Source organism: Pyxicephalus adspersus, chromosome 1 (assembly GCF_032062135.1).
Source record: "Pyxicephalus adspersus chromosome 1, UCB_Pads_2.0, whole genome shotgun sequence".
NCBI classification, from domain to species: Eukaryota; Metazoa; Chordata; class Amphibia; order Anura; family Pyxicephalidae; genus Pyxicephalus; species Pyxicephalus adspersus.
This window is the reverse complement of record NC_092858.1, coordinates 117460811-117478478: the sequence shown is the minus strand read 5'-3', so window position 1 is coordinate 117478478 and position 17668 is coordinate 117460811. Positions and strand designations below refer to the sequence as shown.

The 17668-nt window shown below is 39.7% G+C and overlaps 1 protein-coding gene and 1 long non-coding RNA gene across 2 annotated transcripts; one reads left to right on the top strand and one right to left on the bottom strand.

The window, feature by feature from the left end:
- Positions 1–4340: 4340 nt before the first annotated feature.
- LOC140340145 (uncharacterized) lies at positions 4341–8385 on the bottom strand. Its single transcript, XR_011922602.1, has 3 exons — positions 8260–8385; positions 5807–5903; positions 4341–5049 (listed from the first exon to the last, which is right to left on the bottom strand). It is a non-coding gene; the product is annotated as an uncharacterized lncRNA (long non-coding RNA).
- A 2088-nt stretch (positions 8386–10473) lies between these two features.
- YOD1 (YOD1 deubiquitinase) lies at positions 10474–17381 on the top strand. Its single transcript, XM_072425182.1, has 2 exons — positions 10474–10761; positions 13781–17381. Exons 1-2 carry the CDS (start codon positions 10554–10556, stop codon positions 14473–14475), a joined length of 903 nt encoding a protein of 300 aa, XP_072281283.1. The 5' UTR covers positions 10474–10553; the 3' UTR covers positions 14476–17381.
- Positions 17382–17668: the final 287 nt, after the last annotated feature.

Genomic DNA, 17668 nt, shown 5'->3' with positions numbered 1-17668 from the left:
GCTTTGAAAATCTCCTGCTCGCTGTCTGCTCTCTCCCTTCTCTTGGTATCCCTCTGTGTACCACGTGACCGCACCCTCCGAAGAAGCCAATAGGGTCAACTTTCGGGGGAGGGCTTATATTTCACCCTTGCATGATTAGCATGCTAGGGCTTACTTTCGGGGTAGGTCTTATTTTCGGGAAAACATGGTAGCTCAAGATAATTTACCTGTTGATAGCTTATGGTGTGCATGTTAATCTATATAAATGAGAACAAAGGGTAACATTGTGTGTGTAAAAACTATGGATTGATATCTGATGGCCACCAATATAGTGTTGGGAGGTACAGAAAAGGTTATTCGTACGTTTCAGGAGTTTGATGGTATCTTTGAGATAAGATGGTAATCGAGTAACTAAGGGTCCTAAATAAGAATCTATTAATTCACTGGCATTCATAGTCAATGAATTCACTCCAGAAACAATCGGTCTTCCACTCGGGTTGGTAGGGTTCATGTGGATTTTGGGCAAGATATAGAAAGTGGGAATCAGGGGACACTGGATCCAAAGATATTCCTGGATCCATATTGAATAATAATTGTTTCCATTGGTATAACTAATTATCATTTTGTGGGAATATATTTCGGTATTCTACTTCTGTATAATCTGTTTGTTCGGAACCACCTTGATACTTCAGCTCTGCGTTACCGTTTCTTGATTGTTGCTTGAGTATCGTATACCTTCCTTCATCAGCAGAGAACGTTACCCTTTTTTCATATGTAATCCTAACACTCTAGTAAGTCTAAAGCTGCGTACACACCTGCAATTTTTCTCGTTGGAAAGGATCTTTCACGATCCTTTCCAACGAGAAAAGACTGCACGATGCATGAACGATGCTGTACATACAGCACCGTTCATGCTCTATGGAGAGGGGAGGGGGAGAGCGACGGAGCGGCACCCTGCTGCGCGCTCTCCCCTTCCCTTTCATTAGGATCGGTCGTCGTCCATCGTCCATGGATCCGCCAGGACGGTCGTCGGACGACGACCGACTGTACACACGGCAGATTTTCGCCCGATAATTGGCCGATACCGATTATCGGGCGAGAAAAATTTGCCGTGTGTACGCAGCTTAAGCTTGTTAACCTATTATCACAGACACACCTAATCATAAATTGGGCACAATTCAATTGTATTGACCCTTTGAGGACTGTCAGATATCAATCGATAGTTTTCACACACACAATGCTACCCTTTGTTCTCATCTATATAGATTAACATTTATGCACACTATAAGATATCAACCGGTAAATTATCTTGAGCTAGCACCTGTACTTATATGATCACGTTGGATTATCTAGCCTTTACTTTTTTACTCACATTTTGATCGCCACTTTGTGGTATTTTGCTCTGTATAGCATTTTTGAATGACTTATGTATTATAATTTTTATTTTCTATTGTACAGCTGCTCTGACTCGCACTATGCATCCCCTGATGAAGCCTTATGGCAAAATGCGTCAGGGTAGATTTATTTGAGCTTTGGTACATCTGTTGCAACTTATTGTTAGATGACTTTTTCTTTAGAAAGCAAGGCATACCCCTATTTTTTGTTATATCCAGGGATGTCTTTACTCTAATAAGTGTTTTTAGACTTGTATAATTTGTTTGTGAATCACACAAACTATTATTATTTTTGTACTTACTACACTGTGTTTATTTGAAAATATACACTTAAGCTGTCTTTCTCCTGTTTCTTTATACTTCGAACCACTATGGGGTTGGCAACCTTATCAGTAAGACTATAGTTGGGGTCACCTCTCTCATTTACACCAATTTATCTTTCCACCCAGAAAGAAGACCGTAAACAATGCTCAGTCTGCAGATGTAAATATTCTAGAACATGAATGTTTTTCAAGAAGTAATATAAACCATACCTCCACTCAACCCAGTGTGGTTAGTATACAGTGTACAATGCCTTTCTGGGCGGAGGGAGACATGCAGAACAATGCCTTTCCAGTGGACAATGTACTATAGGTACCCCAACATTTAGAATGCCACAGGCAAGTTTTCTTTTTAGTTTGGTTTTTGAAATGTATGAAAAACTTTTTCCCAGTAGAGGAGGGTTAGATCTTTGGTCAAGTTCCTGGGCTCTCTGTGCCAACTGGGGAGATTCACTATGTTCAAAGAACATGGCAGCACATTTTAGGTTTTCAAACGTTGGATCTCAACAAACCACAAGACTTCTGGAACAATTTCCTTCGAACAGAAAAGACCAAAGTAGTGATTATTGGCCATAATCCACAGCACTATGTTTGGAAAAAATCAAACCGTATATCAGAACAACCACCTCATACCAACTGTCAAGCACGGTGAGTGAGGGGTGATGACTGGGCTTTTGCAATGGCCTTGTCAAAGTACAGACATTAACCTGATTCAAATGCTGTGAAACAACTGTGCATAAATGAATGCATGTAAACCTCAACGAACTGAAGCAATGTTGTAAAGAAGGAGTGGGCAACAACTTACTTCACAACAATGTGAGAGACTCAATATACAGAAAATGACAACTTCAAGCTAATGGGTGCTAAACGGGGTTCTACAAGCTATTATATAATGGGGCATATTTGGTTTTTCACATTCGGCCTCTCCATTTTCTTACCAGTCTGGTCTTACCAGTATGTTCAAGACATGTAGCAAACATGACAGTAGCCATTGTTTGCAGAGTAGTGCGGAGGGTATGAAAATATGATATTCACGTAGGAGAGGGCTGAAAAAGATGTCGGAATGTCCACAAGAGGAAACCAAAGTATAACCAAAGGAGAAAAAGGCATGTTTGGTGTCAGTATGTGAAGGTGAGGAATGTGAAGAGTATAGTGGTAGGAAGTATATGCAGGTGAGCAGTGTGCAGCATTATGTGAGGGAGAGAAGTGTGGAAAGGTTTTGTCATTAGGAAACATGCGTTACCTTTCCCCGAGGATCCCGGACTTGGCACTGTGTGTGCTTCCTGCTGTGCCCTGACAGGTATGGCAGGGGTGCATGAAGCTGTGCACCTCAGCGTGTACGAGTATCCTTCAGGCATTTAGTAATGGTCCTTAAAGATGAACCAGATTTACACTTTTTATTCTGAGGTAATGGCTAACTTTCTTTGATTTTCCTATTATGTCAAAAATGAGGCAGGGAGTTTATTGGAAGGCATTATTATACATGCACATGCTGACAATGTAATTAGATTGATTGACTATTGGAAGCCAATTGTCTAATCGACTAAAGGCTTGACATTTTCTGAATGTTTGCAAACTGTTTAAAGGTACAGTTAAAAACATGTAAACTTGTGACTCACTGGATTTGTGTTATAATCAATAAAATGTAAAATAATCTGTCATCTTTTGGGTTAATGTTTGCTTGTCTTTTGCTGTTTTGCATATGTTTTATACAGTGTTTGCATGGTTATACCTTCCCTCAGAGACATGCTCAGTTAGTAACAAGCAGTAAAAGAAAAAAACATTTCCAAACCGAAAAGCGTCCAAAACAAACAAAATGCTTGGTGCTGTGCCCTTCAATGAATGTAAAGAAAATAGTTTTATGAAAAGTCCAAAAAATAATTTTTCTATTTATCATTTAAGGACACAGCAAAGACAATTAAAATATCCCCAACAATGGGATGTCATAATGTAGTCATCTATAATGGGTGCATTAAAAGGAACATTATAAGGAACACCCTTCAGGACAAAACATCACACTGTTACCTGTTACACCTTACAGCCAAAACAGCCATCTGAAAATGGTAAGCTATCAAATTTGTAAAAATATGAATGGACAACCAGGAGGCCACTTTGCTAACCAGAGAAACTGGTTACATGAAGCCCAGTAAGTGCCTACTACCTTTGTGGGGTGTGCTGCAACTGGTAACCAAGGTCCTAACTACTAAAAGCATTAGCTTAAAGGCTAGTCTTTCCTTCCATCTGGAAATTGTGGCAGATTCATAGGAGACAACAAAAATATTTAAACATTTAAAATATTCTAACTGGGTAGCCTTGCATATTTTAAACATTTGAGACACAGTGATGGCAAAACAGCCATAAGAACTAGATTCAGATCCTACATAGACATAGGTGGCACCAGGGGTACAATGTGATTCACCCCTTAAATTATGGTACACACCAAAAAATGAGAAGCCAAGGCAGAGACAGAGCTCTTAGCTGTGATCAAAACTAATATACCAGCCAAAACTAGTTAGTATAGTGTCCTTACATTTGAAAAAGTCTACATTGACATTATCCCCAGTATTAAAAGCGTACCTGAACTCAACATTTTTACTTTACATAGAAGGGTAGACAACCCTTCTAAATAAAGTAAAAAATGTTTTTTTTTGTTTTTTTTTGCAGCACCACCCATCTAAGTCTTGATTGCTGCAGCATACTAGGAGGCTCTGAGCATGCCATAAGCTCCAGCATGCACAGAAGGGGCATTTTTTCAACCAAGGGGAATGAGATGCCCTTCACATTGGCTATGTCACTCGATCTTGCACCTGCCCAGTGTGAGATGGGATGGCGGAGTAAGAAGACTGGGAGAGAAAGCAGAGAATGGTGCAGGGATGAAGAAGAATCCCAGAACAATGCGGGACCAGATCGCATGGGTGAACTGCTTTTATTTAAGCTGACGCAAGTATGAGCAAACATTCACACGGGTGAATCACTGGTAAAACAAATACACTAGAATACAATAAATGTAAAAAAAAATAAAACCTTACAGAGAACTCAAAAAACATCATGTAGAACCATATTCAACCAGAAATAGGAAGCAATGTAACAATAGGTAAAAGCAAGAGCAATGTATCTTAATCATACACAGATCTCAATAAACCCATCTGTATCTGTATTTATCATGGCCAACAACATGAATATAATGGGACCAAAATAAAATTAAACTTAAAATGAGAGTTGTTACAACAGGTAAGGTATGTGCTACTATACTGCAATAAGACTTACAGATTCTTGGCATACCGTGGTGCTGGTAATAGTGAACTCCTATGCATATATGCAGAATTAAATCATTGCAGACTGACCAGTCAGAAAGCCTGGGGGAAGATAGCAGAGTGACAGGGGAGTTAAATTCTATAGAATAAGAAAAGTACAATTCCTTTGTGTGTAGAAAGGGTGTTATGCTGCCTGGTCGAATACCCAAAGAACTCAGTACATTTGTATTTATCTATTAATGTTTCTGCCCTGCCTTCCTTTTGGGAAATAGCCTACAGGCACGCCCAAGTAAATATGTCTTAGGATGCCAAAAAAAAAAACTCTGTCCCCGAAGTTCTGCACAGGTAGCCCTTAAATTTGAACCAAAGTTCTATTTTTAGAAATGTTGGATCCGGCAGATCATTATTGCAGAAAGACAGGAAATGCTCCTTTGCACTTTCCAGGACTAAATGGGTTTAGTTCCACTTTGAAAGCTGCCTACAACTGCCGAGTACAGTCAGAGTACTCCTAAAGAGTTCTATTACATTTATTGATCTCCTCATAAAATAGCCCTCAGAAGGACTTGTGGTGGAGAAAATAAACACGGTACAGGAACTTCTTTGGATCATGGTAAAAATGTGGAGAGGGAGGGTTGGTTAAGTTGGTAAGGGGGTGTTAATGCACAATATGGTCTGCAGGGGGCAGTACCAGAGAGAATTTGAGCAATGAAGAAAAAGCTGTTCTTGCCGCAATATAACTATTCATTTGAAACGCTTTTGAAAAAAACCTCTAAGGTGATTTTTTATTATTGGCTCTCCAATAAATATAACAGAACATAACATAAATATATATGTAAATAAATGTTTACAGAGAACTTACCATAAACCACAGAAATGGAGGCTGAAATGCATACAAGCAGAAAAACCCAGTGGCCTCTTGCCATATTCTTGTTAGGAAACATAGTGATGACTATTCACTAATTAAAAAACAAACAAAAATTACAATAGGCTCAAATTGCTAACCAGTAACAATTGTTATTTACCATGATCAATATTTTCAGCCATTATGACATGCAACATTAGAAGGCACTGAAAAAAAAAAGTAATACATTAATAATAATTTATTATTTCTAGTAGGTTACTTAAAATATCTAGGTCTAGTTTTGGCATACACAAAATATTACATAAATACCAAGCTTCCTGAATTACAGATGGTATAGAGTTCCTTGGGGCAGTGATTGCTGCGGCACACTAGTGTGCCATGAGAGATCTTCAGGTGTACCGTGGGAAATTATCCAATTACCATTGTGGAGTGTCTGTGCTGTAATGACTAGCAGAGTAATGTAATACTCCTCCATGTCAGTGGGTGGCAGTAGGTAGCTTAATTGCCTTGTTTATTCTTAGAGACAAGTGAATTAGCTACAGAGTGTCATTTTGTAACATTTTTGATTTGTGGTGTGCTGCAGGATTTTTTCAATGTAAAAAATGTGCCGTGGCTCAAAAAAGGTTGAAAAACACTGCCTTAGGGAACACACATTCCAGAAATATATAATAAAGTGTATAAAGTTTGTATATGTTACATTTCAGATTGTGCAGTCCTCTTCCTTTTCCTGAGGAAGTATAATATGCTGTGACATATGTTTTGAAAGAATAAAAAGTTCCATTTACACAATATATTGTAGAACATTTTTCTTCAAGTCAATCATTCCCTGGTTGTATTGTGTTTATTATTGGCACATTTGGCAATTCAATACATCAGTACTATTGTTAAAGTATTGTATATTTTTGTGCTTTATAGGATATGGATCTATCATAATTGTTCCAGGTAAGTAGGTGAGTTAGGGTGGTTATTGAGTAAGATTACAATGTAAAGATAGGAGATTAGATGGGTTGGGTGATCATTCTAATGTCCACAGAGAGTCACTGCCATGGAATGAGGCAACAAGGAAATCAGTGTGTAGTTAAGGCTGGAGAAACTTCCAATGGAATAGGAAGTTTGTAATATAAGAGGAGATAAATACTCATTGTGTAAAATTGTGACTAATCAGAGCAACTCTTGGCAACCCACGTTTTGTTTGACACGGGACAGTGGGAGGTTTGGGTTGTCACGAGTCCTGATCTAGAGGAATTTTTACTTTTAGAGAGAAGTGCATTCCAGTTTGTACAAAAGTGTTGGGTAGGAAGGGGGGGTAAGTGCTGGTGTGTTGCTTGGGGTTTGTTTAACCCATTGGAGAATTTCAGATTTGTTCTATTTTACCCTAAAATTATTACAGACACCAAGCTTCCTGAATTATAGATGGTAAAGAGGTATTGGCGGAAGGCATAAGATACAGTGCTCAACCCAGATTTTTTTTAAGCTGGGTGGGGATAAATTTTAGGTGGGTGGCAGCCCCTGTATTATGAGCTAGCCCATCAATAACCAACCAAAACCAGGCGGGTGGTTGCTGAAAAGTCCCAGGTGGTACACCTGGCTATAAGGAGCTGGGAGAAGACGAATATAGTTGGAGGTCATCAGAAAACAGATAATGCTTGTTTTATGAATTAATTATTATTTTATATATATTTTTATGAATTAATACCCTAAATACCTTTTCAGCAAAATCTTAAACTGAATATCATGTTCAATGCACATTGTGAACTAAAGATACACACTACAACAAAAATAATACAAATACAATAAAAATACAACTTTTTTTCTGTTCTTTTCAGACTTGCCTACAACACATATATTATTCACACGTTATGTCACATGTTGTAGCTTTTAGATGTTTTTGATAATTTTTTTAGAAAATTGTGAAAAAAAAAAAGCACAACTGCACTAGGAAACGCAGAGGTAAAGGTGTGGTACAGATCATACTACAATTGCAATTTCCGGGGTAATTTTGCATTATAAGTGGGAACAAGGCCTAATAATTTGCACACAAACACTTAGATCCAGCTATACCATATGTGATATATATCACTTTCTATTGTTTCAACACTGACCAGGCATGTGACAATTTTCAGTTCATGGTTTGCAATATGACAGTGAATAAGCACAATCACACCATAAACGTATAACCAATTTATTGTACTGCGCTACGTCATATGTTGGCGCTTTATAAATGAAAGTTAATAGGAATAACAGGCACAAACCATTTTATTATTACAGAAGAAGATCTAAAACAAGATCCAATTATTTTGCCTTTGAAAAGTCCTTCTGATACGCTTAAAGAACACACCGATCACCAACATTCATCACACGCCAAATTTTAGGAACAATCAATAAACGAAAGTCACCCGATCACCCTACTAGGCGATGAAGTGAATGTTTATACAGAGATGAGAACTCACCCTAATTGCAGCTCTCCCGGGTAATAGAAGATCACAGTCTGATCACCTTCTGTTTACAGTTCATAAGTTCCTCCAGACACCGCTACTTCACACCGAGCCCAGTGATGACCACACCCACCGAGGACTCGGCTACGTCACAATGCTGGACCAATCGCTGCTTCCCCAGAAATCACCATCTGACAGCTGCCAAGTGTTTATCATTGCTTCCGCGTACTTCACGATAACTGACGTCATATTATTTGCTATACTGTTACCTTGTATTACAAGGGCGGACACAGATAATAGATGAGTAATGTAATACACTTCTTCACCTGTATGTAGCTGGGGTCAGTCAGGTTACAGGTAGGAAGCAGGTAGAAATATTTCTCACCTGTCTGGGGGGTGATACATACCTTTCAGCATGCCCTACCCATGAAAATGCCATGACCATGTCCAATCTATAACAATGTCATACCCATGGAAATGTCATGCCAATAAAAAAAGACCTACTCATAGGAATGTCCAACCCATAACACCATGACTATGTCCTGTATATCAGAACATCTTACATATCACAATTCTAAAGTCTTACCTATCACAATGTCCTACATCCTTGGAAATTGTGTAAGATATATATATTTACAACTCTAAACTGTCGTGTTTTAAATAAGTGCAGCTTGTTTTATCTGATATTTTCTTTACACCGCTATCTGCTGCCTAGATGGCTCCTATAGGTGAGGTAGGACAGTCTGATGGTCTCATTTCTAGACAATCATCACATCAGATTGCACTAGCAGCTCCCAATATTATTCAATAGACGTGGTAAGAAAAGGAATGGGCAAATATATGGTCAATTATCCCCTGAGTAAGCTCCTTGATATCTGGTGTCATAGGACAATCTGATGGGCAGATTTATCATCCCATCAGATTGTATGACAAGCCCCCACTAAATATACTTTAAGGTATTGTGCAATCTGTGGGACTGTCTAGAAATTTGTCTATGTCCTACCTCACTTATAGAATGCATCTGGGGTATGAATAGAACAATATAACAATCCTTTGGGGCAATTATCCATATATCTGCCCATTAGATTGGGCAGCACATGGCTGGGTGGTTAGCCTTTGCAGCGCTAGGTCCCAGGTTCGACTATCTGCATGGAGTTTGTAGGTTCTCCCCGTGTTTGCTTGGGTTTCCTCCTACATTCCAAAAACATGCAGTTAGGTTAATTGGCGCTGCGTAATATGTTGGTGCTATAAAAATACTGTGTAATATTAATTAGATTGTCCTACCAGACCTATTAGAGGATATCAGGGAGCTCCTAGCACAATCTGAGGGGTCTATTGTCTATATATGTGGCTGTCAGATTCTCCTACCATACCTATAGTAGCCATATGGGGATAGCAGAGCTTACTTTGTCAGAACTAGAAAGAAGAATATTACATAAATCAAGCTACAGTTATTAGAAAATAAATGTATGGCACTTTAGTAACATACCTATATTTCTCTAATAGATACACAGAAAACTGCCTACCTATACAGATAGTTCTACATGGTGATTTATATTAGCAAGAAGGCGGATTGGACATTTTGCTGGTCAGATATGCTCATAGTTAGGACATTTCGATAGCTGGGACATTCTGATTGGTCTAGGCCAGGGTTTCCCAACCAGGATTCCTCAAGTAATGAATAATTTGTCTTATTTAACATACTAATGAGCTTTTAGGCCATCGGTAAGGGTGGCATTCTTCCCAATGACTACCACACTAAAATAACATGAGTTTGGGTATCATATTTATATCAGGGGTTCTTTGATGATCTGAAAGTTATTTTAAGGGGTTCCCTATGTTAAAATGTCCAGGGAAATGGTATAGGCTGAACACTGTGATATGTAGGACATTGTGATGGGACATTCTTAATCAGGACGTTCTGATTGGTGGGACATAGTCATACATAAGCTATTCTGATAGGTCAATCTCATAGGTATGACATTCTTATATGAGGAACATCCTGACAGAGATGTCCATTTGCCCTACTAGGGTTAGAACATTTGCAGCGAATGTTAACTACTCTTTCACTAAGTAATATTCGTATTTTGTATACTACATAGATACTACACTATGGTTCCACTTCTTTTCATTGAACCACATACGATAGAAATGGCCCCTTTAACATCACGAAAACAAAGCAGGGTGTCCCAAGATGGAGGAGCTCTCGTTGTCATGAACTCTCGCGAGATTAGATACCATTCAGCGTGCCTACCCGGCATCCCAGGTTATTGTTTAGTTGTCAATCGTTCGCGGTGTTATCGGTCGTTATGTTGCGGCTTCGTTGTAAAACCCGGCAAGGGACCCATTTGCTTCAGGGGCTGACAGAAGCGTCCAGTGTCCGGGAGCTCCAGGAGCAGATAGCTGGGGTGAGCGGTATCTCCGGGCCCACACAGCGAGTCATGGTGGGATATCCACCCGCCAGCCTAGACCTGCGCGATGGTAATGCCAGCCTGGGGGAACTGCCCATCAAATCAGGTAATAATAAGACGAGGGCTAATTAGGGCTGCTGGAGTCGGCTGTACATATTGTACCTTCATTGCAGTGTTATATATCCGGTGCTAGGGCCTAGTGTGGGCTATCAGGTGATGGATTAGGTAAGTACCCATGCTGCAGTACACTGGATTCTACTCACCTGAGATGAATATTCCACACCTCAGGTGTAAATCTAATGTCCATACAGCACCCCCAATGTCTCCTAGTGATCCGTCCTGCCATGGAGATGGCGATTTCCTATCATCAATATGGTTCTGTTTGCGCGGAGGTGAAGCTTGGCTGCGGTAAGTTACCAAAGCAGCAACACATATACAGCAGGCATGCAGACTGAAGATTCTATCAACCGTGTTACTAATATTATATGAAATAATAAGATCGAATCTCTGCCACTCAATCACCCTAAACCAGTGGTTGCCAACCTTTCGGAGATACAGACCACTAAATCCACAGAATCTGGACTGTGTGACGGTGTCACTAAAAGGGAAAGAAATTTCCCCCAGAGTGACGTCATGTTGCCAGAACCCACCCATTCTCCCATTACAGGCTCCAATCTCTTGCTAAGTTCCGGGGGGGGGGGGCAGTAGCGCAGGGCCATGTCCACGGCCTTGTGCTACCGTCCCCCCAGGACAGTGGGGAGTCGGGTGACACTCAAAGGGAAAGAAACTTCCCCCAGATTGATGTCATGATGCAAGAACCCACCCACTCTCGCATCCCAGATCTGAGCCTGGACACAAACCGCCCATTTCCTGGAGCCTGGATGGGGGACGTGGTCCACAGCTCTGGCCGGTGCATCCCCCCAGCAGGGTCCCTCTTCTGACCCAGGTTGGGGTCCCACCGGTCAGAGCCGCGGACCACCGGTTGCCGATCACTGCCCTAAAATACTTGCACCCCTAGGCAGAGTACATTACTGTACCCCAAGCTGCACATGCACAGTGTACCCAGTTGTTATGATTCCATGCTAAGATAAGGTGCTTTGTCATCCTTACTCATCCTTAAGATGGCAGTAGTTTTCAAACACAGACTCCGGGTGAAATTTCTTTACAGAAAGCGGTTGAATTGAGGACTTACCTGGTCCTCCCGGCATCTAGGTCCACTTGGTGATGCGTGGCCAGCATCCCTTTGGCGATGTCCGGCATCTGCCTCCCCTAGACTTGCATGCCAGTGTGTGAGCATTGGAGACGCGAAGCTAGGGGATGCAAATGCCGGCCGGGTATGCAACGTGTGTAAAGGTGGCGTGCATACGTTGTGGGGGGGGGGGGATGGAGACATGAGACCTGCTTGAAATTTAAAATTAGAAGTATTTTTACATGTCAGATGTACCAATTTGACATGTAAAAATACTCAAATATTCATACCGCCAGAGAGGTAGAAGAAGAATTTTACTTATCAGTGATGTTACTAGTAGCAGCCAAAATCTTTGCTAAGGCCGGGCACCAGATAGGAGAATCTGAATGTGCATGGAACATTAACTTTCACTATAAAAGGAGTTAGTGGCCTAGGGGGACAATGCTGTACCTCCATAGACTAACCATAAGGCAGCAATAACAGAAAGTGTCACATGGGCAGAATTGCCAGCCCCAAACAAAAAAATGAAAGCCTTCAGTGGAAAACCATGACAATTGCAAGTTCTTTTGGGGTAAAGTATGATCACCAGTGAATGTGCATACCATTCAAGATCCCCAATAATTTGTTTATTATTCAGAAAAGTAGCCACTGTGAACCCCCTACTTAATTTTACCCATTACTGGGCTTATTACTGGACCATGGGCTGTGCCAAACTAGCAAAAACTTCAGTTGACCGTGACAGATACGCTTCACCTACAACACCAGAGTTTGTTTCACGTAACAAAATTGTTCCATGCCTCCCATTCAAGTCTGTGGAAATCACTTCTTGCATGAAACTGGTCAATGGTGCAAAAAATTTTGGAGAACACTGATGGAGGTAACATGAGCTATATTACATTTGTGTTGTGTACACAGTGAAGGAACTAAGGATACCTTTCCAATTTGAAAGAAATACTCCCTTTCAAGGGAGCAGGTGTCACCATTGAAAGATTCTTCATTCCAGGTTTTAACTTAAAGTTTTGGATTTACCCTCAAAATTCATTTTGCATGAAATTGGTCATCAGGGCAGTCAGAGTAAAACCCCCTAAGGAGGACACAGGCAGCAATAAAAAACATGACAATGGTTTATTATCTCACGTATAATTTGCTTTAAGTGATACATGATATGGTCCTAGACATCTCATAACACTGCCTAGGCTGTGGCCTAAGGCGCCATGGCCTTTTGGGGTTGTATTTGGCTGGCATGTTTCTGTTTTTTTTTTCTTTTTGTTCTCTGTAGAAGAAACTCCTGTACTGGTATGTGCAGAACCTTCAGCTAGTTGTTGTTATTATTACTATTATTATTAAAAAGGATTTATATAGTGCCAACATATTACGCAGCACAGTGCATTAAATAGGGATTGAGAGACAGATACAGTGACACAGAAGAAGGAAAGGACCCTGCCTCGAAGTGCTTACAATCTAGGATGTGGGGGAAGTATCACACTATAGAAGGGGAGATATGGAGTGGTGGGAAAAAAGTCTGTGCATGTCATGTGGTTATTGGAGGAGCGAAGAGAGCGGCTGGGGAGTATTTTTCTACCAGGTCAGAAATGTAAGTGGGACAAAAACTGGAGGGATTTGAAGGCAAAGCACAGGTGCATGAATTTGGTTCGAAGGTGAAATAGAAGCCAATGAAGAGAACTACAAAGAGATGCAGCAGAAGAGGAGCGGTCGGAAGGATGGATGAGTCTAGCTGCAGCATTCATAATAGATTGTAGAGGAGAGAGTTGGGTTAGTGGAATACCAGAGAGGAGGATGTTACAGTAGTCCAGACGAGAGATGATAAGATAACAGGACCACATAAGGAGGTGTTGCAAATGTAATAAACTGTCAACAATCTGTTTTGTGAGATTTAATAGATATTCAAGGTGCATATTTTAATGTATTTGAACAGGTGACACTCTGATTGTAGAAGAAGATAAAAGTGGACCTGCTACTGTCGTGAAGCAACGTATTAATGATCAGACGCAGCCAAAAGCTCCTGCAATTGTTCGTCAAGTAGTTCCAGCAGACAATTCCTGTCTCTTCACAAGCGTTTACTATGTGGTAGAAGGTGGTATATATGATCCAGCATGTGCACCATACATGCGCGGACTTATAGCTGAAGTTGTTGCCAGTGATCCAACAAGTTATTCTGAAGCTGTGCTTGGAAAAAGCAATGAAGAATACTGTTCATGGATTCGTAGGGATGATACCTGGGGGGGAGCAATAGAAGTTTCTATCCTTTCAAAATTTTATCAGTGTGAAATCTGTGTAGTAGATACACAGACAGTGAGAATAGATCGTTTTGGGGAAGACGCTGGCTACTGCAAACGCGTTTTGTTAATTTATGACGGCATTCACTATGACCCTTTACAACGCCAGTTTTCTGATCCTAGCATGCCCCCCATGACCATCTTTTCTACAAAGGATGATGATGCACTGGTTCAGGCCTTAGAGTTGGCAGATGATGCCAGGAAGAAAAGGAAGTTTACAGATGTAAATAGATTTGCCCTGCGTTGTATGGTTTGCCAGAAAGGGTTAACTGGACAGTCAGCAGCAAGAGATCATGCCAAGCAAACTGGGCACACCAACTTCGGGGAGGTGTAGTATCACAAGCTTTGGTAACAAGACAAATATGGTGAAAACTACCTCACACCTCTAAACCCAGTGCACATGTAGTGATATTCTGCAAACAGCTAGGGAAGGATAGCTACTCCCTTATTTCCTACTTTTTTTTCCACCTAAGTCTTTAAGGTTTTGGAATATTTTTGACTATAAGTTGGCCTGCAACCGTTTTTTTTCTTTTGCATTGATTGTTACCAATATACATTAGACAGCTTCTCATATTTAGGAGGCTGTCAAAACAGAAACATACCTGCTTTCCCCTGGCAGAAATACTCTTAATAATTTTATATGTGGTATTGTTTTTTGTTTTTTTGATCTGTGAATTTGTTTACAACTTTCTGTCACCCAGAGTAAATAGTGAAGGGAAGAAGCTGATCAATGGCTGTGCTAACTTTAACCTGTTTGTTTTTATCTATTCATCTACATGTTTATGCATACCTTTAGTGGTTTCCTGCCTATACACATGAAATGGCAAATACTTTGATAGGCTTTTTAGGTTTTTTCACAAAATGAAATGATTGTATATTCTGATGAAACTTACTTGTCATATTAGAATGATATTTAAATTAAATGTGTACTAGAGCTTAACTTGCATAGAGTGAATGCAGGCATGTGTAAAGGGCCTCCATTTATTCTAGGTGCCAATTCATTATTTATGTAAATGTATTTATAAATCTTACCTCAATCTATCTTTGTATTATGGTGTCTGGGTTAGACTGGCTGAACAGAAATATACATTTGTTTCACAGACAACAGAGGAAAAATGCTGTATTCAACAAAGTTTTCTACACATTAATTACAAGTGATGCTGTATAGAAGGTACCAATATGTGCCTGCTGTTCTCCTTCCTAATAATGCCCATTACAGTGATTCATACCTCTGTTTGATACCATGCACCGCATTTTGGGATTTTTTTTGGAAATGGGTAAATTGGATGTCTAAAATGTGCAGTATTACTCTTATTTTACCTAATTCATTTCTAGGTGGGTGTTAGCCAGGATTTTCTTTAACAGCGGGTGAGCTTAAATTTTTTTTTAAGGGTATGTGAATCCTTACAATATTGGTGCAAAGAGCTAATAACTTCCAGTGTCATTGTCATGTACTTTTAGGGGGGTTTGTTCCCATTTGCCTCTCTGCACTAAAGAGCCCCTCTATTATAGGCCTTTAAAATCTGTCAAGGAAAATTCTCTAGAATGTTCTCTGTGCATAGCAGAATGCTAATGTGTACCTGGCAGTATCACACTGCGGTTGTGACCTCGGTGAGCTTCTTCCAAAAAGCAACAGCACTGCCAAAAATGACGTCACAATCTGCCACAGCACTCTGCAAAAAGTGGTTTCTGAACATTCATCTTCATTGAATGGGATTTGTTAAGACTGCCGTTGAGCCTGAGGCCCCTAATGTGCTGAAAATGGGGTGCATCCACCTTCCTCTTGTGTTGTCGCCCTGCTAATTTTGTTTTTGATGCACGGCAAATAACACACGACTTCTGTATTTCCTCCACCTCCTTATGACCATACCTCTTGTTCTGCACAGGAATTTATTAGCTAATGGGATTTTTGACAAAAGCATAAAGTATTTTTATTTGCACATTGAATGCATGTGAAATCACTTTTTTTAGCACCATATATACTCAAATATAAACCAAGGTCCCCACTTTTACCTGAAAAAACAAGGAAAAACTACATTGACTTTTTTTCTATTTTTACAGGTTATGGTATTTTGTTCTATCTAGTTGCAGTGTTCTGCCCAGCCCCTTTTAGCTGGATCACAATACAGGGGCTGCCACCTGCCTACAATGTCTTCCCACCTGGCTTTAAAAAATGCTGGTTGCTAGTTGGTTATGATGGGTCACTTGCTCTTTTGTTCATTATTGTTGGTCACCAGTAGATGGTGCTCTGTCCTCATGTAAAGTTTGTAAACACTCTTTACATAAGAATGGTGAAATCAAATGCGTGTCCCCAAGTGTAAACAGAATATTTTTCTAATGGCATTTTAAGTTTATACTTGAGTATACGTGGTACATTTAGAACAATATATTGTTGGGTTTTACATACACCTCAACTAAATATTGTTTCTGTAAATCGGGCAACACTTTATTTTGTGAAATGTCTCAATCATGTATTGTTAAGTGTTTGTTTCAGCCAGCAAGTTAGTTAATTCAGACATATTACATTTTTAATGCATACATAGACAATCTGCATGTTATAATTCTTGCAACAGCCCCTAATGTATTGCTCACATTTAATGTCTACCATATCAAAACTAGCCATAGATAGAAACTAATATTTTTGTCATATTTGTTTTGAAATGTCATGCCTACTTTTCCTGGAGCTGCATTTGAATTTTTCAGATACCATTGCTGCTACTGTGTTTTAATTTGCACACAAGGGCTGTATGCCTGCAAGTTATTGTGCAACCCTATCAAAGCCTTACAAAGCTGCATTAACAGGAGTCTTCAGTGCTTTTTTTAACAAGCATGTACAGTTGAATAATGTAAAAGCAATCCAGCAGAGACTTACAACTGTCACTGATTTTGTATTTTAATGTCACCGATAAAAAGAATTGCATTATCCTTACCACCATCTTGAGCGATTACTTGAACCCGGACTGTTGAATGCATCGCTTTTGCCAGTGTGCCTGAGCATCACTTGACATATACAGCTTTTGACCATTTGCAGGGAAAGGGCTGTTTTAATTTTTTCTCTGCATGCAAACCACTTGAAAGATCGTATAATTACTGATTTACTGGTGCACATATAAGCTAAGTTCAATAAGTACTTGAATACTTTTCTCTTTAAAAAGCTGTCTTTTTGTATTTATTCACCACTGGTCGAGGCTGTTACTTGGGCTGTATGTAGACATAAATAATGAAGACTATTTCAACAAATTTGTGTTTGTGCTTTCTTTACCTAAAAATGTGCAACTAACACACTATTGATTTGTGTTTAGCACCAATTACATATTATGTGATTCGCACCGCTCTGTATAAGAAACATTATGAAGGGTGCATGCAGAACATATCCTTGTACTTTGTTATTCAATTTTGCACACAATATTTACAAAGAAAAAAATATCCTTTCACTTTGTAGTTATCCTTAAAATATTTTTAGGATGTCATAAAGTTCTGATGAAACTGCCACTTTCCAAAAAAAAAGTAGGGTGTGTACAGCATGA